This window comes from Pleurodeles waltl, chromosome 5 (assembly GCF_031143425.1).
Source record: "Pleurodeles waltl isolate 20211129_DDA chromosome 5, aPleWal1.hap1.20221129, whole genome shotgun sequence".
In the NCBI taxonomy this organism is placed as follows: Eukaryota; Metazoa; Chordata; class Amphibia; order Caudata; family Salamandridae; genus Pleurodeles; species Pleurodeles waltl.
The window spans coordinates 808146022-808171571 of NC_090444.1; the positions used below are offsets into that span (position 1 = coordinate 808146022).

The 25550-nt window shown below is 44.0% G+C and overlaps 1 protein-coding gene across 7 annotated transcripts in view; it reads right to left on the bottom strand.

Moving 5' to 3' along the window:
• The window catches only part of LAMA2 (laminin subunit alpha 2), a 3379260-nt gene that overhangs the window by 1723139 nt on the left and 1630571 nt on the right, over positions 1-25550 (bottom strand). For all 7 annotated transcript variants that reach the window (XM_069234829.1, XM_069234828.1, XM_069234823.1 and 4 more), the window contains one exon: positions 3014-3141. In XM_069234829.1, the coding sequence (XP_069090930.1) occupies positions 3014-3141 (128 nt within the window). The remainder of the gene's footprint in view (positions 1-3013; positions 3142-25550) is intronic.

Sequence of the window (25550 nt, forward strand, 5' to 3'; positions counted from 1 at the left end):
TTAGAGGTCCCAACACTTAGCAATCCTCACACTATTCAGCTCCCCACAACTTGTATGTCTGCATTGATTGCTTCCTCTGCACCCCACCATGCTTCCACAACTAAAACTCTTTGACTAGCCAGGGTATCTTATTTCTGATCATACAGCACACATCATAGACATTAATTGGGGCTCTCACTCCATTCCCCACCTGGTGGCACCCCCGGGACATATTTGATGATGCTAGCTTCAGAGACACACAACCCAAGCACATTATCCACTATTTTGCAGAGAACCATGCCACAGCCATCACTCGCACCATGGAATGGGTTGCCTTTAAGGTTGTAACACCCGGGATGTGCATCCAGAAAGTAGTGGGAGTGTGTCAAGAGCTCAAGAGAAACTTAAACCAGACAGAATTAGCCCTATATGAGCTGGAGCATTGTATCCCAAACGATACAGATGCCCATGCGACCCTCACCAACACCAAAACCAGATACACTGCCCTCTTGCAACTTCTCCATTGCTATAACTTTGCAGCTCGAATAAACTCAGGAGATCAATGCTCCTACAATCACAGAGATCAAATCAGCCCAAGGACCTCCCATCCACCATACAACAAGATATCCTATGAGCCTTTCAAGCTTTTTACTCAGCTTTATACTTAGCACAACGATCAGCAGTTAGCTTCTTTCAGGCTGGGGTGCCCCTTCCCAGCATCTCGGCGTTGGAACAGGAGGAACTAGACGCCCCCATCACCGAAGCAAAAGCAGCCATTCACAACATGGGTAGTAATAAGTCCCTGGGTAATTCTATGATCGTTTTTTGACCCAATTTGGCATTGATTCTCACAATCATTTACAATGAAGCACTGGAAATGGGAATGTTACCCCCTGCTCTCAGGGGATCTCTCCTCGCCTCCCTACTAAAACCAGGGAGAGACACAACACACTTACCATCCTATCCCCCAATAGCAATCCTGTTAACTGACTATAAAATCCTAGGAAAAATATTCTTGGACCGCTACCTCCAAATGTTACCCAACCTAGTGCACCCAGGCTAAAATGTATTTGTCCCCAGTCGCAATACTTCTAACAATATTGGGCACCTCTTCCATGTCATGGTTCAGGCATTGGTATAGTTCTTCCATGCTGCAGGCTTGAACCTCAACCTGGAGAAGGTATTTGATTAGTTAACCTAGGAATAAATCTTCCAAGTCATAAAAGGGGTGGGCATAGGAAACTGGCTTTTAGTGTAAACGAAATGGCTCTATATGAAGCCAGGGTCCAGAGTGCAAATTGGGTGCTTAATCTCCACCCCTTCCATATTGGCAGGGTACCAGTCATGGTTGTCCCCTCTGCCCAGTCCTATTTGCCATTGCTATGGAACCCCTCGCCATGCACCTCCAGGCCGAGGGAGAAAGTTAGGAAATCCCATTAGGGAAGAGAGTCCATGTGGTATCTCTATTTACAGATGATGTGTTCTTATAGCTTTGCGATGTCCACTTTGACACGGACCTTGTATTCGCCTCACTCCTGGACTTTGGAAAAGCGGCTGGCTTCCAAGTCAACTGGTCAAAATCCCACATTTTCTCCCTCTACAGGGACAAGCCTCCCCAGAAGGATGAATGGGGGGTGACCTCCTTAACTGGGCGAGGGAGACAACCTGATACTCAGGGATTCAGCTTTACCCCTCCTAGGCTGACATTTTTGAGGGAACATAAAGCATGCACTCATCTCTCTCAAATCTCAGACCAAGGCCTGTAAACGCTCCCATTAGCGATCACAGGGAAAATAGCTCTTTTCAAGATGATAGTTCTTCCCTATATGTCATACTATTTTACAAATATCCCGGTGTACGCGGCCAGGGTGTTCTTCAGTGAAATAGGCATTAAGCTGGGAGAACTGTTATGGGGCTATAAGTGCCACTGAGTAGCCCTCAGCAAACTTCAATTGAGAGTGAAGCATGGTGGGCTGGGGGCCCTTAGTTCAAGTCTTACTACTTAGCAACTCAGCTGCAGTGGGTATCATGCTGGCTGGCAGGCAACAACCTGGGTGAAACCGTGATGGAAAACAGTCCACTTCCAGAAGTCATACTTCACCTGCTCATACTCCCCTCTGTCAAACTCCAACAATCCTAGGCACTGCTCACATGGGTAGCCACAAAGGCTTGACCAGGATGTTTTAGTTAACATGCCATATCCTACCCTAGGCCACTGCGAAAGCCCAAATCTGTGCTACGAGGAGGCCTGCCACATCCAGAGACAACTATAGCTGGTGCCTGGGATACCATGCTTACACAATTTTCTGAGGAGAAGCGAGAAGAAATCACATCTCTGACCCTTACCTCCTTCTTGCCCCTCTCCCCCCATTCCACTCCATGACTGATACATTATGTATGCTGTTAGGTCCTAAGACCATGCCTAGTAAGTCCCTCTCAGGTCTGCAACAGCAAAGCCCCTGATGCCAGATTACATCCTACCTCACCGCAAGTCCAGTTTCCCTGCACAATCATTAGAACCCCCTTAATTGCAAATAAAACCCCTCTCTGACAGTGTAATCTCATTAATACTGTGCTGCTGTGTTACTTCACTCCACCCCAAGTTAACTGTTACAGAGGTGTCTGTACTTACAATTGATACACTGAAACAATTCACCCCCTGCTACTTGTCTTGGACCTCCCAGTTAGCCTGCACTTCTTGCTTCTTCCACATATGTTCTAGCCCTCAATTCATCTCTATACTGAACCATGCGGCGGACTTCCGTTAGACTGAAGTGTTCATGCTGCCATATGATAAAACTGATAAGCATGTTATGCGGTCATTATCCTGTAATGCCATATTGTACTGGTAAAATACCTCAGTAAAAAGAATTTGAAAAAAATGAGGAACAACATCCACATTCATTGCTAGAAAATAATGTTACTCCTAATAGAGTATTGAAGATGACCAGTAATATTATACCTTTTATTTTAAAGCACAAAAATGCAAATCTGGTTTTAAAAGTTGAATATGCTATAACCGTAGAGAACTCACTTGTTTGTAGGTATACTTAATGGACAGGCACATGGCTGGCAGTCATCAGCTGTCTGCTGCATGGGATCTCCATAGAAACCAGGAAGACATCTGTCACAATAAGGACCATATGTATGATGCTTGCAGTCCTAGGAAGAAAAAGAACAAAATAGCACAGTTATCATTTTCAGTCTTGAAGCCAGTACAATAACATCTGTTCAAAATAACCCCGCTACTATGGCTTGCATAAATGTTCTACCTGATCACACGTGAAATCACAAATGCCAGAAGTAAAGGACCCATTGACGGGTCTAAGGAACTTGTTGTTAAAATCAGATTTGAGTATAACATGTGTCACTGATGTACTATATGAGGTAGAAACAAAAGAATACTCTCATGCAACTTTATTAAATAATATTTGAAATAACCCCACATCGTTTGAATTTTACATTTTCTATACAGTTTTCATTAATGCAATGAAATCTTGTGGGACAGGGAGTTATAAGTGAAAATTGTGGTGCCTTCCCGTTTAAAGGATGCCTAGCCTGAAGTTATTGACCACTAGTGCCATTTCAAACAGGTGGATGGTATATAGCTAGTCCCTTTAGCAAACGAGAAAGAAAGCAAACCAAGCATCTGACCCCAGTAGACTCTGGGGCTCATTCTGACTGCGGCGGACGGCGGTCGCCGCCCGCCACGTGGTTCCCGCCGAAAGACCGCTCTGCGGTCAAAAGACCGCGGCGGTCATTCTGGCTTTCCCACTGGGCTGGCGGGCGACCGCCGAAAGTCCGCCCGCCAGCCCAGCGGGAAACACCCTTCCCACGAGGACGCCGGCTCAGAATTGAGCCGGCGGAGTGGGAAGGTGCGACGGGTGCAGTTGCACCCGTCGTGAATTTCAGTGTCTGCTAGGCAGACACTGGAATTCTTTTTTGGGCCCTCTTACGGGGGCCCCTGCAGTGCCCATGACATTGGCATGGGCACTGCAGGGGCCCCCAGGGGCCCCGCGGCACCCCCTACCGCCATCCTGTTCCCGGCGGGAGAACCGCCAGGAACTGGATGGCGGTAGGGGTTGTCAGAATCCCCATGGCCATGGAGGATTCTCAAGGGCAGCGGAAAGTCGGCGGGACACCGCCGACTTTCCGTTTCTGGCCGCGGCTGAACCGCCGCGGTCAGAATGCCCAGCGGTGCACCGCCAGCCTGTTGGCGGTGTTACCGCTGACCTCCGCCATGGCGGTAATTACCCCCAGGGTCAGAATGACCCCCTCTGTGATTTCCCCCTCAAAATACTTTTGAAAACAACTATACACAATTATACACTTTACAACACATTATATAAAAGGAAAAAGTTATAAAGTCATAAGGCCTTAAGGCATGTTTGGAAGGACTCTAATTGAATATTTCAAGAATTGACCCATTTCACAATAAAAAGAAATAGTAAAATAAATTGCAGGCCCATGGTAAATCTCACATGCAAAAGCCATTGGTTTGAAATAGTTTGGGAATACAATTTGACATGGGCTGCTATCATTATTCAAAGTTTCTAGAGCACTCTTTTATAGTCTACCTTGCATGTCTCAGAGGCCTACATATTACAAACCTATCTATGAACAACCAAGTTCTATGCAGTGACTAGGGTGATACAGACATCTCCAAAAGGTGAGATGAACGGCGAAAGCAATGCATGAACAAAGGGGTAGGGGTGGTAAGGTAAGTGAAGCTGAAAGGAGAGTAAAGAGATGGGGTTTCATAGGCGTTGAGGGAGGAAGAGGGAAGCAAGCATATGCTGTAGGTGAAGAGAAGCACTATAATAGACTCTCTAACCTGGCCCCATGTCATTCAAGCTTCAGAGTTTCAGTGGAGTAGCAACGCCCCCTTAGTTTCTATCCCAGCTTGTGTCCAACCTCTCAGTCCCCAAACCATTAAAAAAACTCCTCCCCGTGTAGACAGTCCCACAAATGGAAGCACCAGGGCATAAGTCTGGTACTGCCTAGTTTTTTTGACTGCCACTTTCCGGCAAACAATCACAATTGCAGGGAGTTTAGGCAGCTGTGTCCTATGTAGCTGAGTTTCACACATCAGTGCCAACCAAGTACCCATATGCTGTGGCACACCCATTTCTCCTGTTTCTTCACCGTTCGCTCCTGAGAGCCATCTGCAAACCACTGCAGTTGAGCTGATAGGAAATTACATTTCTATTCTGGGACTCTCAGAAATCCTAGCATGTGTTGGGCGGTGTAGAGTGGACAACAAGACCCTAAAGCATCCCCCATCCCTTATCAGTTCTTGAAGGAAGGTGTTCTGCACCTCAGACCAATTCTGTAGGATACAAACTGGCAAGTTCATAAGATAATAGAACACGTAAGGTAGGATCACCATTTTGGATAATGCGACTCTTGCCATAATGGGCAACTTAAAAGAGCACCAAAATACCACACTCCCTCTTAGTGCTCACAGAACCCCACCCAGGTTCCCTTCTCTGGTGTCCGCATCCATTTAGTATATTCACATTTTCAGGTTCTTAATAACTCGGCTTCCCCATCTAATATTCAAGTGAGAGACTGGAGAAAGGGCCATCAACAAGGAGAGACCGGAAAGGCACAAGTATAATCCTAGCTGTTGCAGAGGCCCTGACACCCTCATCAGATCCTCAAGTGCTTTCACACCCAACTGATGGCAGTTTCTGCATCTTCAAGCTACAGGAGCATGACGTCCACATAGAGTGATATCACATGTTCTTGGTCACACAATGGTATGTCCTTCCCTCTTCCCTCCTTTCTCATTTTTCTTGCAAATGGTTCAATTGTCAATGTAAAATGCACCAGTGATCGGGGCATCTTTGCCTAGCCCCTGTATTAACCCCAAAAGCCTCAGATATAAACCACCCAAACTGAACCCCAGCCTAGTCACTGGAACACAAGTGGATAACTCATTTATTCCATCCATTTCCCAAATGTAAACATCTCATGACTCCACATAGCTACCCCCAGTGAAGTGTGTCAAAGGCTTTACACAAGCCTATAAACAGTATCTGCATGGCAGGAAAGTGTCTACCTGAATTCTCACTGAAGATTCTGTGCATCATCTGATATTGCAGTACGTGTTGCATTGGGGAATTAAATCATTCTGGTCTTGATAAACTAATTTGTGCAGGTGTGCCTGGAGGCGATTTGGCCAAGACCCTACTGAGGATTTAGTAGTCCAGGTTCAGCACTGAAAGTGGTCTATACAAAGTGACATCCATCACATCTCCATGGGGCTTAGGAACTGAAACAATTATAGCCTACCAGGTGGAGTCCAACAGGGAACCACGTTCCAGTGAACATGCCTACATTGAGGCTAGTTGGGGAGCCAAATATAACATGTATGTTTGATAGAACTCTGGCAGTAGTCTATCTGTCCTAGGTGCCTTACCACTGATAGGCAGCATAATGACCTATTTAATTTACAGTTCTGTAATGGGCCCACTTAGTATTTCATGCTCATCAGTTCCCAATCAGGTCAGTGGTACTCTGCTCAAGAAGGCCACTATGCCCTTTCCTTTTGGAACAGGAGGCTCCTCACTATATAACCCCTGAGGCTCCTTACTATATAACCCCTGATGGTATTAGGTAAATACTTCATAGAGAACACAGTCTTCCTGAGCGTAGTTTTAATCTGAGTTACTGGGCTACACCTCCCCACTGAATGTATCAACCAAACCTTGTGTTTACCAGCCCTACAGCAGTCAGCATGTGTAACATCTAAATGTTTGTGGTACTTTACATATCTTAAATGCTCTATGACAGTAGTATGTTTCCCTTTTTCTATCAATGGTCTAGGACCAATCTAGGGGTCTCCTGAGAGGTTCCTTTTTAATTTAAGCATGCTATCCTCAAGTGCAGTGAATTTGTCCCTTAAATTCTTCTTAACTCTTATTAATTGGTTAATTGGTTACTGAAACCCCTCACCACCACCTTAAATGCTTCCCATTCAGTATTCATATGGTGTATTGTACTGACATTAATTCAAAAATACTCCCCGCCCTCATCAACCAGTAAGTCCAGAAAAAGTGTCTCATGGAAGCACAGCGTCTTCATGTTGGGATGGAAGGTAGCTGTCTCCACAAAATAATACCCATAAGCAAAGGATTATGATCCAGTAGTATGCAAGCTAAATACTCTGTGACATTCTCAGTAATTGCAGAAGAACACATCCATCTGTCCAATTGAACACGTAGAATGTAGACAGGAGAATAAAAATAGTTCTAACGTTTACTTCTGTTTCCTAAACGGAAAGCATCTACTCAACCCCAGTAACTTGCCCACATGCAGAAGTCTGCTGCCAACTTTACTCCTAGGGAATCAGCCAGTGGAGGCACTGATCTATCCAGGGCCACATTCTCTATTATATTGCAGTCTTCCTCCAGCATCAGTAGAATCTGCATATCCTATGACAACGACGAAGTCACAGATTATTCAGGGCATAAATACTTCCTATCAGTAATGATACACCATTGAGCTTTACCCACATCAGGACACATCTATCTTCTCTGTCAATGCATACTGCAATAGGTTCTAACTGCTGTCCCGTCTGATCCCAATTAAAGTTCCTCTCTCATCTGAAAAGTATCCAGTAGCTTGGACCTGTCCCATCAAGTGAATGTATAAACTAATTACCTCTCTATCACTTAGGTAGGTTTCTTGAAATAATGCCTTATTTACTGCACATGGCTGAAATAGGACAACATTCTATACCTCTAGTTGATTGACTCTTACCCCCTATGTTCCAGGTAACAAACGTGTATGTAGAGATGTTATATATCATCAGGATGTATCCCAATACTTTTCATTATTATATATTGAGGGGATAACAGACAGCTGACCTCTATCTATCAGGTGATGCATGAATATGACAACATGATTTTGTGCATAACAACTAACCCCAACTCCCACTCCCCGGGTCCAAACACAATATATGAACAACCAGAAAAATGTAATGAATTTTAAAGAAGGCTCCAGAGGCAATTGTCTCAGGAGTTAAGACGGCGAGTGACCTAAAATACTCTTTGCTTTAACTGTTGCCAGTTCCTGCATCCAAAAGGATAACAAGCTCAATCTAGGATGAGGGCCCATAACCCACGCAAACTTCCACATCTTCAAATTCACACATAAAGCTCAGCTGAAGTTCATTTGTCCATGTTCACCATTTCCTTCAAAAAGACGACAGTACCTGTCAACTGCACTAATTGTCATCAGTCATTCTTGGTATAATATACAGGGGCATCAAGTGTGTGCAGCTTCTAAGTACACACTGTCCAGGTTTGATGCACAATTATAACCACTATCAGCCAATTGTGACAAGATACAAGTGAGTTTGCAGTCACAAGCACAGCTTCTCTTTGTTTCAAGGCCTGGTCTTAAGATGTTTATTTAATATTCATGTTGTCCTACACAGCACATTTTGAATGTGGCAAGCTTGCCAAAGTGTGGCCATCCACGACGACTTTATGTCTGGCTGGGAACAGGTACCTGCATCGCAGGCCCTCTTCCCTTAATTCTTTCTTCCCCTTTGAGAGGGCGATATTTTATTAATCAAGAAGTAGCATATGGCAGCTAATAAACATGCAGTTTAAAAGATTAACAGAGAAAAATAATAAAAAACTAAAACGTGCAAGTTTAAAATATGGTGGTCAATTGTGCCTACCTTTCGTATTCTGACACCATGTTTAACATGAAAATATTTTGCATTTATTTTTGAGTTAGTCATTAATAAATATTAATCTGAAAAGTATTATTTTCAAGTAGAAACATTATACATGAAATGTAATTGAGTATTAAATGAATGAAGATTAAAACACTTATATTGGCTTGACTAGCTTTCATAAAGTGAAAATTAAATATGCGTTTAAAATTGCTTTGACATAACATGGATAATGCTTCAATAAAAAATAATTTGCTTTGCATATTTGATTTGAATTTATGTGTGCACAATATGTTTTGTTAAAATATTTAGTATGTTGCTGTGCATTAGGCCTTCTTAATGTGACTAGGCCAAAAGATTCATTTTTCAGGCAGTCACAGAAGATTTTACTTGTTCACACTGTCCCCTCTGACCTGAGTTCTTTCTCTAGGCTGCAAGGGATGTTGAATGTTCTATTGTATTACAGGAGAAGAGCATGTTTCAAGTTTAGCTAATAAAACTATATTTTTTCTAGTTGCTGAGTTGCACAGGAAGATTCATGAAAATCATGTATAAGAATTTTAGCTTACTTTATTGTGTGCCATGGGAAAGGAAATGCATGTTACAGATTATTAGAATATGTAATGTTTAGTGGAACCATCTGAAGTCATAGTAGAAACAATTGACATTTGCTGAGAGAATTTCATAATGTATCAGAAATTGGTGGTGCCATCGATAATGATTAAATGCTGAAATCAACACCCACCAAATGGACCAATTATTGAATTTTGGTTATTTTAATTAGTGAAGAACTTTAGAACAGAAGTCAGTTCACCACTGAACTTTCTTGAAGCAAGTCTTCATCAGTCGCCTCACCTGCTTCATGCTGTTTAGACCTCCGTTGGAGTTTGTCTACTTTCCTTAAGTGTGCCATCCCATTCTCTTCTCTGAGAATTCTTGATTAGTTTTCTCATCATAGTCTTAATTGCCCTATTCTGTGTTGTGGTTTAGTACTTATAAGGCCAACCAATTCTGAAATCCTGATCTGTCCTATTTGCAGCTTGGGTTCTGCACTTCCCTGATGCTGCTGCCATCTATCGCCAGAAGATGGTGAATATTCTGCTCGCCGAATCAACGCTGTAGCTGCCCCATGAGGAGAGGTATAACTAAATGTGGTTTCTTGTTTCCTTTTCATTCAGTAACTTACACAAGGATATCTTTACATTTAGTTGCCCAAGTTAGATGTTTTACAAATTATTTTTGTATTCTTTTATTTTTGCTTTTGCCCTCATGCGTAAACCCATTCCCTCACATGCAAGTCTCAATTTTGGTTAGTATAAGGAATGGACCAGCTCTGAAACTTGAAATCTGAAATAGATTGCTAAAACTGTATTTGGATGATTTTCTGGTGTCACCATCATCTGCTTTGAAGTCTGTTAATAATGTGTATATTGTATTGTTGCTCATCTATAATATTCTTTTGGAGTGTCTAACTGTATTGATGTTTAGTGGTTGAATCTTTTCAGACGCTTATGTCAGCCTATGATCTTCATGTATGTTTATAATTTAGTTTTGCACACCATTTCTGTGACATTGATTTTGGGACTGTAATAAAGCTTTGAAACTTAATTCAGTTCAGACTTTTGTTTTAGTGTTGAATTATTCATGTTGTTTAATATATTTTTTGGGGTTTTATGTTATTGATTTGTGGTTGTTTGATCCTAACTACTGACTTCATCATCAAGTCCAAAGGTGCAGTCGACTTCTGAGGGTAAGAATTGATGATGATAACTCACCGTTGTACAAGCTCCGACAGTTTGGTACCAGAGGTATTGTTTTTGTTTTATGAGGAGTAGTAAGGAATGGTTATGTCTTGTGAAGCAAAAACAACAAGTGATGGACGGAATGCTGAACATTGTCAAACACTCACCCCCAGTCATAGATCTGGGTTTAATCCATCGTTCTTTTGCTCACCATGCCACCCCAGTTTGGACCCAGCCATATGCAAATCAGTCTTGACCCTGTTCCTCATGGGAACAGTCCAGACCGAACTGCCAAGCCAGGTCCTCACTGGACCGGAAACAAGCATCCTGGGACCGGTTTCGGGGTTTCACCCCTCATCAGCCAGGCTAGGTTGAATCCAGTGGCATGGGAAGCACGGGACCCACGTCTGGGCATACCCTTCCCACTTAGGGCGACAAAGCAAAAACAACTTGTGAAGAGCAGAGTCAGAATTTTCCCACAATATGAGTTGTTCTTTGGCGTAGTGTAAGGGTTGATGAAATCTCAGCGTTGTGTTCCAAGTGTACAGTATATGTTTTGAGTAGGATTTGCTCTTATGATGCTTTGGCAAATCACAGTAAATTGACATGTCCCCCATGCTCAATGGGATCATGTGTGATGGCTTAAGAGCAGGCTATGAGAGCCCTTTGTAATGCAACACAGTTTGTGCCCTAAAACAATGGTAATAACAATAGTTTACAAGGACTGACAGCCCAACAATTGACTGAATGGTTAGATAATTTTAGAAGAACTTTAGCTTCAGGAAATATGCCTGAGAGAGAAAGGACATTAAACATGCCTAGAATAAAAATTGAACTAATTGAGGGAACCCTTGAATTGAACAGATTAGACTCTTACAATGAGAACAGATTACGCTTCGTGTGCAAGGATGTTACACTTAGAGCAGGACATGTTTATGAGCAATTAAAATAGTTGAAGAAAAGTTACAGATTAGAATTTGACTCAAGAGATATTGCTAACATGAGATCGACTGGAATGAAAATTTACATTAAGAAATTGAATCAAAGCATTCATGCATGTACAGCATTAAATAAATGGAAAGGCAGGTGGGCAAAGAAAAAGGATTAGGGGTGGGCAGAGAACTATGCTCTGCTCACAGAATTTGCAGAGTTTTTTCCCACTCTGTGCACCTCTTAGAGCTTTGAGGTCCTCATTCACGTTCTCCACATTCAGTTGGTGAGTGAGAGAGAGGAATATTTTACTCCAGACCACCTCTCAATGAGGGCCATCACAGATGGTCGCAACCGCTTGTGATGAAAAACCTTTCATTTGCATTGAGGATGCTGCTGCTTGAGTAGAAAATCTACTTGAGCTGCAGAAAAGAAGCAGCTCCCTCCTGTGCTGCGTGGGAGACAAACATCTGAATCTACAAATCAGCACGAATGGTGCAACTTAACACACTCCACCACTTCACAGAGTTCCATGACCTCTGCCCAGGCTTAGAAATGCCAACTGCATCTTCAAATGATGCATAGTAGGCTGAAGGAGCTGTAAAAAAGAAGCCAATGAGAGAAATTCCAGGAGGGAGCAGTAGTGACATACTGTCTTTTACAAATGATTACCCAAAGTTGAGGGAGAAACCAGTGGAAAGATACCAGCAAACAAAGAGGTTTGTCAAGCTTACAAAGTTTTTGTGGGAAGATCTAAGGGAAGATCTGAATATTTTATTTGAGATTGTGGTTCCTGCAGATTTGTTGGTTGAGTGTAAGAGGACCATTGATTGGCCATTGCTTGAGCCGCCATGAGATGCAGTAACAGGTACAACATCTGAAGAGGTGATGAAAAACTATTATAAGGTGATTGAGTTTTTAAAAACTAGAGTTTTCCCTAAAGATATTGATTGGCAGAGAATTGACAGGACATCTCAGGAGGCAAAAGAGTCTGTTCATGCAAAATATAAGAGGCTGCTGAAAGGATTCAGTCAATACAGTCTCACAGAAATTATTGAACCAAGAGACATGATTCATTTTATGTTCAGATTCGTTCAAGGATTGAAACCTGCAATTAGTACTATAATTAAGATTAATTTGATTTGCTGGCAAGGAAAGCTGATTGATGAGGTGCTGCAATATGTAAAATATTGAAGTGATGGAATTGACATGAACAGGAAAAGTTTGAAGAAAAAGGTAATGGTGATGCAGATTAAATCTGCTCAAGCAGCAGGTATGCAGTGATCACAGGGTATGGTGAACACAGGAGGAATGCAAGGAATGCAACAGCGGGGCAATATGGTGCCTCAGGTTAGAGGTAGAGGTTGTGTAGTTCGAGTAGATCCAAATGCGAATGTGGTTGATGTTCAGAAGAAAATGCTGCCTTGTCATGCGTGCAGCGGCGTCAGACATTGGAAGTGGGAGTGTCCCTTTAGTAATGCAAATACTTTTTTGGGAGGTGGTGGTGTTGTGCAGATGGTTGACAAGAGTCAATTTCAAAATCAGAGAGTCCAGAGACCCCAAAATCAAAGCATGAATGTCTTTAATGGAGCAGTCCTAATGCAGGTTCCCAAGCAACATGCACAATTTCCCTGTTAGAGTTGAAATCCTTGCCGTGGTCTCCCCCTAACTTTTTGCCCTGCTTCCCAGGTTGTTTCTGTGTCCTGGACTCTTTTTTTGCTGTTTTGTTTGCTCTGGACACTTTACCACTGCTGACCAGTGCTAAAGTGTAAGTGTTTCCTGTATAAATTATATGTGTACATTGACTTATCCATGACTGGCGTATTAGATTTACTAGTAAGTCTTTAGTAAAGTGCACTGGAGATGCCCAGGGCCTGTAAAACAAATGCTACTTGTGGGTCTACTGCACTGGTTGTGCCACCCACACTAGTAGCCCTGTAATCATGGCTCAGACCTGCCACTGCAGTGTCTGTGTGCACAGTTTTAAACTATCAATTCAACTTGACAAGTGTACCCACTTGCCAGTCCTACACCTTCCCTATTTATACATGTAAGGCATCCCTACGGTAGGTCCTAGGTAGCCCCATAGGCAGAGTGCGGTGTATATTGAAGGTGGGATATGTACTGATATGTTTTACATATCTTAACAGTGAAATACTGCCAAATTAGGTTTTCACTGTTGCAAGGCCTATCTCTCTCATAGGTTAATAAGGGGGTTGCCTTTAAATATTATTAAAGTGCAGGTTCCCTTTGGGGGAAGATAGAAATATGGAGTATACTGAACTCACAATTAAAAAAATACATCTTTGGTAAAGATTGGTTTTAGATTGTGTTTTAGAAAATGCCACTTTTAGAAAGTAGGAATTTTCTTGCTCAAACCATTCTGTGACCCTGCCTGTTTGTGGATTCCCTGTCTGGGTTAGTTTGACATTTGGGCTGTTTGCACCTCTCCTCTAGAGAGTGACACAAAGGGAGCTGGGGGTAGCCTGCATATCCTGATGAGCCATCTGGACAGGAGGGGAGGGGAGAAGTGGTCACTTACACCTGAAAGGGCTGTGTCTGCCCTCACACAATGCAGTCTCCAACCCCCTGGTGTGTGCCTGGATGCCTGGCCTGGGCAAAGCAGGATCTTGTGAACAACAGAGACTTCCCTTTGAAGTAGGCCTCCTTCAAAGGCAGAAAGGGATGTAAGTACTGAATATAAAACCCTGGAAAATCAGATTACTTCTGGAACAAAGAGGAACCTCTGCAAAGGAAAAGAGCTGTAGAAGTACTGCCCTTTTGCCTATGAATGTGCTTTGCTGGGTTGGCCTGCAGGAGGTGCTTCTGAGAGAGGACAAAGACTGACTTTTGTGTGACTTCCCACTGGTGAAGAATCTCCAAAGGCTTGAACTGAGCTTACCTCCTGTTGTTGAAGCCTCAGGGACATCAAAGACTTCTCTCTGTCAGCACCTAGACTCTCTGCTGAGAGTCCTGCCCTATCAAATGGTGCTCTGACCTGTCTCTGGGCCCTTGAAAGATGAAGCTGCTAGAAAAGGACAAAAATCCATGCAAAGACTACAGTGCGGGGAAACTTTTGACGCACCAACCACAACGTAGATGATAAAGGATGCGCCCCAAGCCTCATGGCTAAATTCGACGCTCTACCTGCATCATGGCTGGGAGACCGACGCATTGCAGCTGGAGGAATGGCGCGCAACACCCACTAGCGCCTGCTGTTAACTACGCAAGCTCCAAACAGCGCATAATATTCCTGAAGGATCACTGGGAGTGAAAAATCAACACAAAACCTGTACATCTGGGAATCAACGCATTGCTCTCTTGCAGGAGAGAGGAAACAACACATGCAGACCCTACCGGAGAAGGAACGATGCACGTTCTCACTTGCGAGTGAGAAATCAACGCATCGCTGGCCTTTTTTGACGCACGCTCACCCGTGCAGCTTTATTCCCCTGGGCATGGCCATTGGGCCCAGTGCCATGCAGGGGTGCCCAAGATAGGTCCCCCATGGCACTTTTTTTGTTGTTTAATATACTCACTTCTACTTACCTCTACTTACCTGGGATGGGGTCCCCCATACTTAGGTGTCTTCCTGGTGTGAAATAAACCCACAGGTCCCCTAATGCCTGCCCATACCCAGGCATTTAATAATGGCGCTAAAAAAGCTTAGTGCCATTAATTAATGCCACCATCCCCCGTGCATGATTTTAGCACGGGGATAAATATGGCTCAAGGGGCATAGCGTTGTTTTCTACACGGGAATGCCTACCTTGCATCTCTTTGATGCAAGATAGGTTTCCACTTTCAGAAAATTACTTTAACTCCATAACTTTGACATGTCTGGGGCCAAAGTATAAATATGGAGTTTGATTTGCGCTGAATTAGAGTAAAAGAAATGATGCTAATTCGGCGCAAACCGAGTATAAATATGCCCCAGAGTCTGATACTGGAAGAGCATATGCTGAGAAAAAGTGTTCTGCTTGACTAAGTTATGAGGATGGAACCAGTGGCTGAAGCCAAAAATGTGCAAAGTGGTGAAGGCACAAGTTGCCTGCAAATAGACAAGGACACTGATAAAAGTGCAGACAAAAGTGCAGGAGAATCAAGTCAAAGTCAAAATCAACTGATTCCTGCCAGTGCAGCAAACGTTGTGAAAGCAGTTGCATCTGGAAAATGAGCTCTGAAAGGAGACAAATGGTCTATAACTGCGCATAAACAGGCTGCTAACAAACTCCCATCAATAACAGAAGCAGTCGAAAAGTCAAATCATTGTGAAGATGAAGATGGTGCTGTAAGAGGAACGAAAAGAAAAAGAGTGCCAAGTCACAGATGCCCTTCATCTGAATGGATCTATCTAGTCACAAATTAATGGGAGAATGCGTTTACGGCCTTTTGTTTTGATAGTGAGAATACAGCTGAATATTCTGGAATTTAAAATTGCATTTGAACTGAGCTTTGAAATAACCTTGCCAATTGACCAACAAAGACTTCATACTCTGGAAGTATTGATAACTGATCATCAAACTGTGTTCTATTGAAAATGAACATTTGAACTGATTTTGACAATTTTTGCTTGAAGATCAAGAACTGCGGTAAATAGTGCAAAGAGACTTTGAAAGACAATTATTGTTTTAGATTTTTGGTTGTTTTTTGTCCTTTTATATTTTTCTTTTTCTGTTCTCTTCTGATTCTACAGAAGCCATAAATCTTGGACAGGGCAAATAGTAAATGTAAATATGTGTGCACTGATTTGATAATAGTATGTATGATTGTGTGCACTTCATTGATTGCAGGAATGTGTGTTTCAATGAAAGAAGAGGTGCAGAGTACAGCAACCCTGCTGAGAATCATAACATCTGAGCAGGTTAAGGTTTAAAAATATAAGGGATTGCTTCATTTAGATGACACAAAGGGAGGGAGATTTATCTTCCAATTTATATTATAGCTTGCTGTATGAGTATTTGGACATGATGAATGTGTGTGAATGTTATGTGTGTGCACAAATTCCTTCATCAGTTGAAGAAGGAATTACTTAGCATACCTCATGGGATTAGTTTCACTCTATTATTAACATGTTTGTACAACCAGGAGTACAATCAATATTTTTACTCAAATTTTGATTTAGTTTTCTCTCTTGTGCCCATTAATCAGCATTTGAGCAGCATTGCAAAGGGTAGAACACAGACATAGTAGGAGGATTATTTGAATCTACACTGACTTTTGCCACAGCATATTCACACCAAAATAACCTGACATGTATTCTCACACAGGTAGAAAAAGAGTTCATTAATCAAATAGATGATAGAAGAAAGGCAATAAAAGAACGCATAGTTAAGGGTATAGTTAGCAAGGAGAAAATATTTCAAAACAAATCCCAAGGATGCTTAGCTTTAGATTACCAGTATGTAGGAAAGCTTTGTATATAAAGGCCACAATCAAAAGCTGACATTAACTTTGTAGGAACGATTGAATGCAGATGTGTTTTTATTTAAGAGTGTATGGGATTTTATGCTAAATGGACAAGATCCCGCTGTACCTGGTGTTTATTACATTTGTGGTAAGAACGCTTATTACAAACTGCTGAAAGGTTGGTATGGTACATGCTATTTGGGAGTGGCTTTCCTGAAATTTTACCAAGTGCACTACATTGACAAATTATGAGGGGATTGAAAGACTTAAAAAAATATTTAAGATAGGAGTAAGTGGATCAGAGATTTCAGAGATTACAGGAGATATTTTTGGAGCTACTATTCCATCAGTGGGAGTGATTTTAAATTACATGAGGATAAGGAAATTATCAATGATTGTAGATAAGATGTCAACTGATTTTTCTGGTGCAATGATCCTAAGAACACAGAAATGTTGCTGCAAGGTCTATGATTCTTCAGAATCGTTTTGCATTAGACCTTTGTTTAGCAAAAGAGGGCAGAGTCTGTAATGTTTTGAAGTCACAGCACTGCTGCACATACATTCCAAACAACATCAAGGAGCCCCCGTCATCCAGTGCCTTTTAACCTACTTAGCATGCTTTGCTTTAGTCCATTTATTTTATTATTTCTTTTGAGATAGCTGCAATTTTTATGATTATCAATCTGTTTTGATTTGCATTATCAGTGCCACTCTATGAAGGTGTCACTGTCAGCATCAAAATCAACTGATGTACATAGGTATTCACATCATGTTCCTTTCCAACTTACATGTGACAGGAACATAATGTACTTTTGTGAGAATTGTTTACATAATTGCCACCACAAGCCTGCCCCCTTATCTATTGTTTGGGAACATACCTGTGTCCCTACGGAGTATGACCTAGCCCTCAACCCAAGGTAACGAGTTTTGAGGTGCATTTCTAATGGACATGGAACCAGCGGATTACGTTTAACACACCTGGCTCTTTGTGGGTTAGGGATTAGGATCTCTGTGCTAGGGATTTTACATTTTAGGTTTATTGCAAGATGGTGGGTGGCTTTGTATTCCCACCTCTCATCTTTACAATCATGATTTATTTATTTTATTATTATCCTAATCATTGCAGGTCATGTATTTTACTGTAGATTGCAGACTTTTCAATAAATATATTGAAAACTCTCCTGTATCTTCTTCATTGCCTGTGTGTGATTGAGACTTGTTACCAACGTATGAAAAGGGTAACTTCCATTCTACCAAGACTCACCTGAAATGTCACAATCTAGAGACCATGCGTAAGGCTGCCAGAAATCACCTTTTACTTTTTGGGTTTTTGGTGAGGTACTGCTTGTGAGCGGGGAGGGTTGGGCCGACAGTTGCGACTTGTTGTAGGATTGGCTTAGTCCCCTATAAACAACAAAAGTGATGTCCTCCCTAAAACAGCAGTCTCCCCTAGGAGCGAGAGTCTAACTACAACTTGGTGCGGTCAACGATGGTGTTTTGGCACTAATCTACGAATATCCTGAGTATCCTAAGTATCTCTGTCTCACACACAGTAGGTACCCTAAGTACCATTATACAGAGATGCCTGTGGTCTAGGGGATAATCCTCCTCAGCTGAACAGGGAGCACCTAAGTAGGATGTAGGTCATTCAAGCTTGAAGTCTTAAAAGGACTTTGGTGTTCTATCTCTGCATCCATTATTCAACATGGCTAACACCATAGACATTACCTCCCGTCCCTCCCTCGCCTTCCTTTTAACCAATGAGGCCTCCCGCCTCCCCTCTAGACCCTCCCTTCCCCTTTCAAAACCCCCCCCCACCCTTATCCCCTCCTGTTCTTTTGTCTAGCCCACGCTAGACGGTTTTCTTTCCCTTTTCTTACCTGCACGGCGGGGCCTGGAGGTCGTCGATGGAGGCACTCCTCGGGACGCGGAGCTCCGCGAGGAGTGCTACGGCTGGGTCGCGTCTTGAACGAGCAGCATGGTTGCTCGAGAGGCGTGTCCTGGAGGCCGGCTGACGGGGTCAGCCGGCCCTCTGTGGCTGGGACGTTGATTTCCGGGTTTCAGCGCCGCGGAGCCGTGGGGAACCGAGGGACTTCAACTCTGAGATGCTCTCAGGTAGGACGGGCGTTCGGCCCGTGGTTTTTATGTATTTTGATGAAATAGGTGACCTCTTTAGGGATTGGTGGAGCCCTGATTGGGGGGAGGACCAGGTGCCTATATAGAGGGTAGTTTTTTGGGGTTCCAGTCAGTGATTATTTGTTTACCATGCCTAAAGTTCCAGCAAAGAGACGTAGGATTGTCTCTTCTTCCTCGGAGGAGGAGGGGGGTGAGGCTAGCATTACTACTCCGGAGAACTCACAGGTACCTGGCAGGGGTACTCCCCTCATGTCCAGAGAGGAGGTTCAGGATATGATTGAGGTGGCGGTGACCAGGGCACTACAAGCAGGCGTGGCCAGGACTGGTCAGTCTAAATGTGAGCATTCATCGGTAGCATAGGTCCCTCTGGTTGCGTTCCTGGAAGGCTGATCCGGGGGAAAAGGCGGCCCTGTTGAGACTGCCGTTTGAAGGTCGTACCTTGTTTGGAGAACAATTGCCATCCATGCTTTCCAAGGCTTTTAAGGAACGGAAGCATGCCCTACCTTATAAAGGGGGTTCTTCTTCGAGTAAAGGGTGGAAGAAACTTTCCAGATCTTCTCCTACTAGGGATGCTAAATCCTTTTCATTTAGGAAAAGGCGTTTTCAGCCGCGTTTTTCAACTAAGAAGTCTGCTCCTGCGACCCGGGGTGGTTTCAAGAAGGGGTCCTGACAATCACTGTGGGCCTGGCAGAGGGCCGGTTGGGGGAAGACTGAGTCACTTTCTTTCGGCTTGGAAGGACAGTGTAAACGATCATTGGGTACTAGACATTGTGGCCAATGGTTATGTCATAGATTTTGTGGTGGTTCCTCCAGATTCAGGGGTACGTCCCACACCTCTGCCTTCAGAGGGGTCACGGAGAAGAGCATTATTGGACGGAGTGCGGGACTTACTGGTCAAGGGGGCCATTTCCCACGTTCCGCTAGACGAGCGGGGTCAGGGCACTTATTCGGTCTTGTTTCTTGTGCAGAAAGTTTCAGGGGGATTTCGGCCGGTGCTCAATCTAAAGGAGGTGAATACCTGGATCAGGACAGTGCATTTCCGCATGCTGTCCATTCAGACTATTTTTCCATTGGTCAGACACGGGGACTTTCTGGTGTCACTGGATCTGCAGGATGCTTACCTACACGTACCGGTGGCAAGATCCTCTCAAAAGTTCCTGAGGTTTGCTGTGGGTCAGGATCATTATCAGTTTTGCGTTCTGCCTTTCGGTCTAAAATCTTCTCCTCGAATTTTCACAAAGGTGCTGGCTCCTCTAGTGGCTTTGCTTCATTCAGAAGGGGTATTTCTGCATCCTTATCTAGACGACATTTTGATTCATGCCCAATCACGAGACCTTTTGCAGAAGCAGGTGGTCCATGTTCTGGGGGTCCTGCAAAACCACGGGTTTTTAATCAATTGGGAGAAGTCAGACTTAGTGCCGTCCCAGGATCTGGTTTTTCTGGGAGCTCGGTTTCAGACTCTTCTTGGGTTGGTGACTGTGTCAGAAAAACGGTTGGGTGTCCTACAGGCTTTGGTAAAGAAGGTATTGTTGCAGTCTGCTCCCCGAGCTCTTCTATGGTTGCGTCTGCAGGGTCATTTGGCGTCGGTGATATTTCTGGTTCCTTGGGCACGTTTCCATCTCCTGTGCTTGATGACATGGTTCTTGAGAAGGTGGACACCAGGGTCCGGTTCTCTGAAGGACAGAGTTCCAGGGTCCGGATTGATTCACAGAGAGTTGCAATGGTGGTTGGATGCAGACCACCTGAGGATAGGGGTTTCTTTATCGCCTCTGAGACCCGTGGTGGTGACGACGGATGCCAGCCTCTCCGGTTGGGGGGCATGGATGGGGTCGGCTCAGATTCAGGGGTTTTGGTCCCCTCGGGAGGCGAGTCGGTCGTCGAATTGGCGCGAATTGCGGGCAGTATTCCTGGCTCTGGTCCATTTTCAGGATTCCCTGAGGGGTTCGGCGGTTCTGGTTCGCACAGACAACTTAGTGGCCAAGGCTTATGTCAATCGGCAAGGAGGGACCAGGTCAAGGGCTCTGTTCAGTCTAGTCAGGGAGATTTTTGTGTGGGCTCAGGAGTGGGTTCCTTCTCTCAGGGCTACGTACATTCGGGGGGTGGTGAATGTTCGGGCGGATCGGCTGAGCAGAGTGATTCCTTCCTCTCAACTTTTCTCTCTCCGGAAGTCTCTGTTTCAGCATCTGGTTCGGCTTTGGGGTCTTCCAGTGCTGGATGTGTTTGCGTCAGTAGGGAATGCGAAAGTGGATCGCTTCTGCTCCCGGTTTCGATGTCCCCAAGCATGGGAGGTGGACGGGATGTCATGTCCATGGCCGCAGGGCCTTTTGTATGCGTTCCCTCCTTTTCAACTACTCAGGGCGTTTCTGTTACGTGTGAGGGATCTGGGGTCCAGGGTTGTCCTAATTGCGCCACTTTGGCCGAGGGCGAATTGGTTCCCCTTGTTGAGGCTGATGGCGGACGGGAGGATGTGGCCTCTGCCTCTTTGTCCGTCTCCCCTGGAGTTTCCCTGCCTCCCATTGGGGTCATTGAGAAGGTTACACTTGACGGCCTGGAAGTTGAACGACGGGGATTGACAGGTCTGGGGGTGCCGGTAGCTTTGAGTTCTACATTGCTGGCTTCGAGGAGACGTTCCACTTTACTTTCTTATGGTAGACAGTGGAAGGTGTTTTCGTCATGGTGCTTAAGTCGTGAGTTAGATCCTACCTGCGCTTCTATCTTTGAGGTGATGCAGTTCCTGCAGGACGGTGCTCATTTAGGGTTGTCAGTGGCATCTCTTCGGGTGCAGTGGGCGGCTATTCAGGCATTCAGAGGACCATGGCGTAATCTTCAGGATGAAGGGCGCTTGATGCCGAGATTTTTTCAAGGGCTTGTTAATTTATTTCCTCGCCCGGTACGTTCTTTTCCTTCATGGGATCTGTCCTTGGTTTTGGATGTGTTGACGGAGCCCCCTTTTGAACCTTTGGGGGACTGTGATTTGCGCCATCTATCTTTGAAGACATTCTTTTTGGTAGCCATTACTTCGGCTCGTCGGTTGGGGGAATTGGGGGCATTGGCTTGTTCCTTTCCTTTTTGTAAGATTTTTCACGATCGGGTGGTTCTGGTTCCGGTACCTTCCTTTATTCCTAAAGTCAATTCTTCGTTCCATTCCCGGCAGGAGGTCGTCCTTCCTTCATTTTGTCCGAATCCCTCCTCAAGGGAGGAGGTCCGTTTGCATTCGTTGGATGTGCGCAGGGTTTTGTTGGAGTATCTGCGGGTGGTGGCTCCTTTTCGTAAAGGGGATTCACTGTTTGTTAATTTTGGTCCGGCTCGCAAAGGTGAGAAACCTTCCACGGCTTCCTTGAGTCGGTGGGTTCGATCTTTAATTCTGTTGGCCTATTCCTTGAAAGAGGTGGTTCCTCCTCAAGGGATTCAGGGGAGATCTACCAGAGGCATGGCGGCTACGGTGGCGGAGCTTCAGGGGACTTCCGTGGTGGAAATTTGCAGGGCCGCCACTTGGGCTTCTCCTTCGACGTTTGTGCGTCATTATAGGCTGTCGGACTTGGGTAGTTTGGAGTCGGTGTTAGGTCACCGGGTCTTATCCTCTATGAGATAATGTTTGGGATGTTTTTGGTGCAGGATATTAAATAAAGGTCTTGCAACTCGATGTCCGTCTCCTGTGTGTTTTCTTGCTATGTCTCATTGGTTAAAAGGAAGGCGAGGGAGGGACGGGAGGTAATGCTTCCATTTTCTTACGATAATGGCATTACTCCTAGTCCTACTCCCTCGCCTTCCTTTTCCGTTCCCTCCCACCCTCCCGGTACGGACTGTCCGAGTTGCAGCTTGGGCTTGGTTTTTGTACAGGAGGGGATAAGGGTGGGGGGGGTTTTTGAAAGGGGAAGGGAGGGTCTAGAGGGGAGGCGGGAGGCCTCATTGGTTAAAAGGAAGGCGAGGGAGTAGGACTAGGAGTAATGCCATTATCGTAAGAAAATGGAAGCATTTCAGAAAATGTCAGACGTGCTTTAACAAAATATTTAGTAGGCGATGGCTTAATAGAGGAGGGTGGAGATGCCACATTTATCATGGAAGCTCATGAGACTTACCAAACACAAACATACTAATTCTGGGTTACCTTTCCTGATGAAGACATTATAACATACACATTTCTCAGATGCCAAATTTCAAATGTAATCCAGCGATACAGAACATATCAGTATCTAGAGATACTCCTTTCCTATCAAGAACATCAAAATTGGTTTAATGATTCCCTGCCACATGTAATACAACCCGTGAGATCAGGTCCTTCAAGTAATAGCGGACTAATGTGGCCCATGTTTGTCACATACACACCACATCCTGGTTTACAGGCTATGCAAATTGCCGACGTAAGCTCACTTTACAATGAGTTAACACAACTTTACAAATGATTAATCCAATTCGCAATGCAGAGCTTGAAGACCACCCCAGGACGGGCTGCACCAGCTGGCCATCAATTGTCTGTGACAGGGATTAACCCACAAACAATACATTCTATCATGGGCAAAGCACCAGCAGAACGTGAAAAGATTCCTTTCTGGAAAAGACAAAAAACGAACCAGCTGGAAGCAGTGTTTCCCCATACAAGAGCCCAAAATAAACATAGAATTCTCACAATGTGTTTGCCATTCAGAATGGTTCCCATAGTGGATGACTGCACCACATGGGTACAGTCTTCACTGCAATTTACACTCCCACACATGGTACCCTGACACCTGTCAATTTATCAGAAGTGTGAAAACAGATTCTAAATGAGCATGTGCCTGCTCTGGCCCTGGATTTGGGAATGAAACTGATGCGTAACTTTGAAAGAGTCTCCTCAATAATACTCAGTAATATTAAAGAAGAAGCAGTAGTGTTGGCCATATACCAGCAACTCCAGGAGATTCCACAGTTGGAACAGGAGCATCAATTACCAAAATTATTTCCAACACCTATACTAGTGTAGGACGGGATAGTTTGGGTGTCAAACCGAAAAAGCCTGAAATTCAGAATACCACCCCTAAGGAGGGTACTAAACAAGCAAAAGAGGGTTCTAAAAAATGCTGGGATAAACAAAAATAAAATGAAGACAAAGACAGAGAGCAGATTCTCCACATCCGGAGAACTCCGAAAGGGGATATAATCTCAGAAAAAGGGAAAATATAAAGGCTCCTGACAGATATACTGATCCACGTCTCTTTAGTTCCTTTCAGGATACACTGGATAGACGTAGTGAGAGAGTGGGCCAGTCAGACCAAACTTCCTGACCACGTGAAACAGAAGAAAGACTTACAGAGATCTTGAGACAAGAAAAAAGACAAATCCCCACAACCAATGCCGCAATTCAAAAAGAAAAGGGTAGCAGCGAATTCAACAATTAAACATACCAGTAAACTTGAGAACATTGCTGAAGAACAAGATGTGGTGGGTAACCCTGCTGGCCAGCAGGACAGAAGTCACCATATGTCGCCAGGTCTGAAAGATCATCTGTATGTGACAGCAACTAAACACTTTCTTGCAGTCAAGACTGCGGACGGGCACGTTCTCCCACCCAACAGGATTTATGATATAAATATCCAGATTGAGGGAGACATAGAGTGCACCATTAGTGTAATTTTCTGGGATGAACTTAATTGTGACATCCTATTGGCAGAGAGAGACTGGCCACATGAACACATCCAGAGGCTCCCACATTGGGAAGATGTCATTTTGCCTTCTTTCTCAGATCTTCTTCTGCAAGCTGTAAAAGAAGCCTATGATGTTTACTGGGCTATGGCACAGGCACCTGCGTATACCACAACCACGTTGGGTGGGATAGAGATCTCCCCTATCATTTAATACCTATCAGCTCTACACCCCAGCCCCAGTCCCACCATCCTGTTAAACACAAGGCTAAAGTTCAATTGAGAGAGAAACCCTTCTCAGCTCGAGTACCAGATAGTAATAGAGGCCTTTGTCTCTGCAGTGAAAAACCCATTATTCCCTGTTACAAAACCAGACCATTCATTTAGAATAGTCTTTGATTACAGTCACCTAAACAACTATACATGTACAAAACAAAATGCACACAGCACCGCATTAATTAACAACATAGTGCTTAAAAAATACAAAACAACCTTGGATATTTGTGCATTCTCATTTGGCTCACAAAAACGCATCTGTTTTTTGCCTCAGGGCTATAAGAACAGCCCAGAAATGTTCTCGGTCCATGTAACATCAATATTGTATGATATTGATCCAGAGGCTTTGTCCTATGTTGATGACTTCTATTTCACAGATGACAACCTCAACATTCATCTTGTCAGGGTTGATTGGATTGTTCTAGGATTCGCAGCCCTTGGCTACAAATTCAATTTTAGGAAGACTAAAATAGCCTTTCTCAGTGTATTGTTCCTGGCATATGAGCTATCAAACAAGAGCGAGAGCATGGCCCCCAACTTTTTAGAAAATTGTGCTCAACTCCAACCACTAATCACGATCAATAAACTGCATTCTTTACTTGGTTTCTTTTAACTTTGGCAGAACTTACATTCCAGATTATGCACAACCCATCCAGCTACTCTATGATTTAAATTCACCCAGATTTTTCAAGCGGACACTGGGCAGTTGAAGACACACGCATACTTAGAGGATTGCAGCAAGACATGCTAAAAGCAAAACTCTTACAC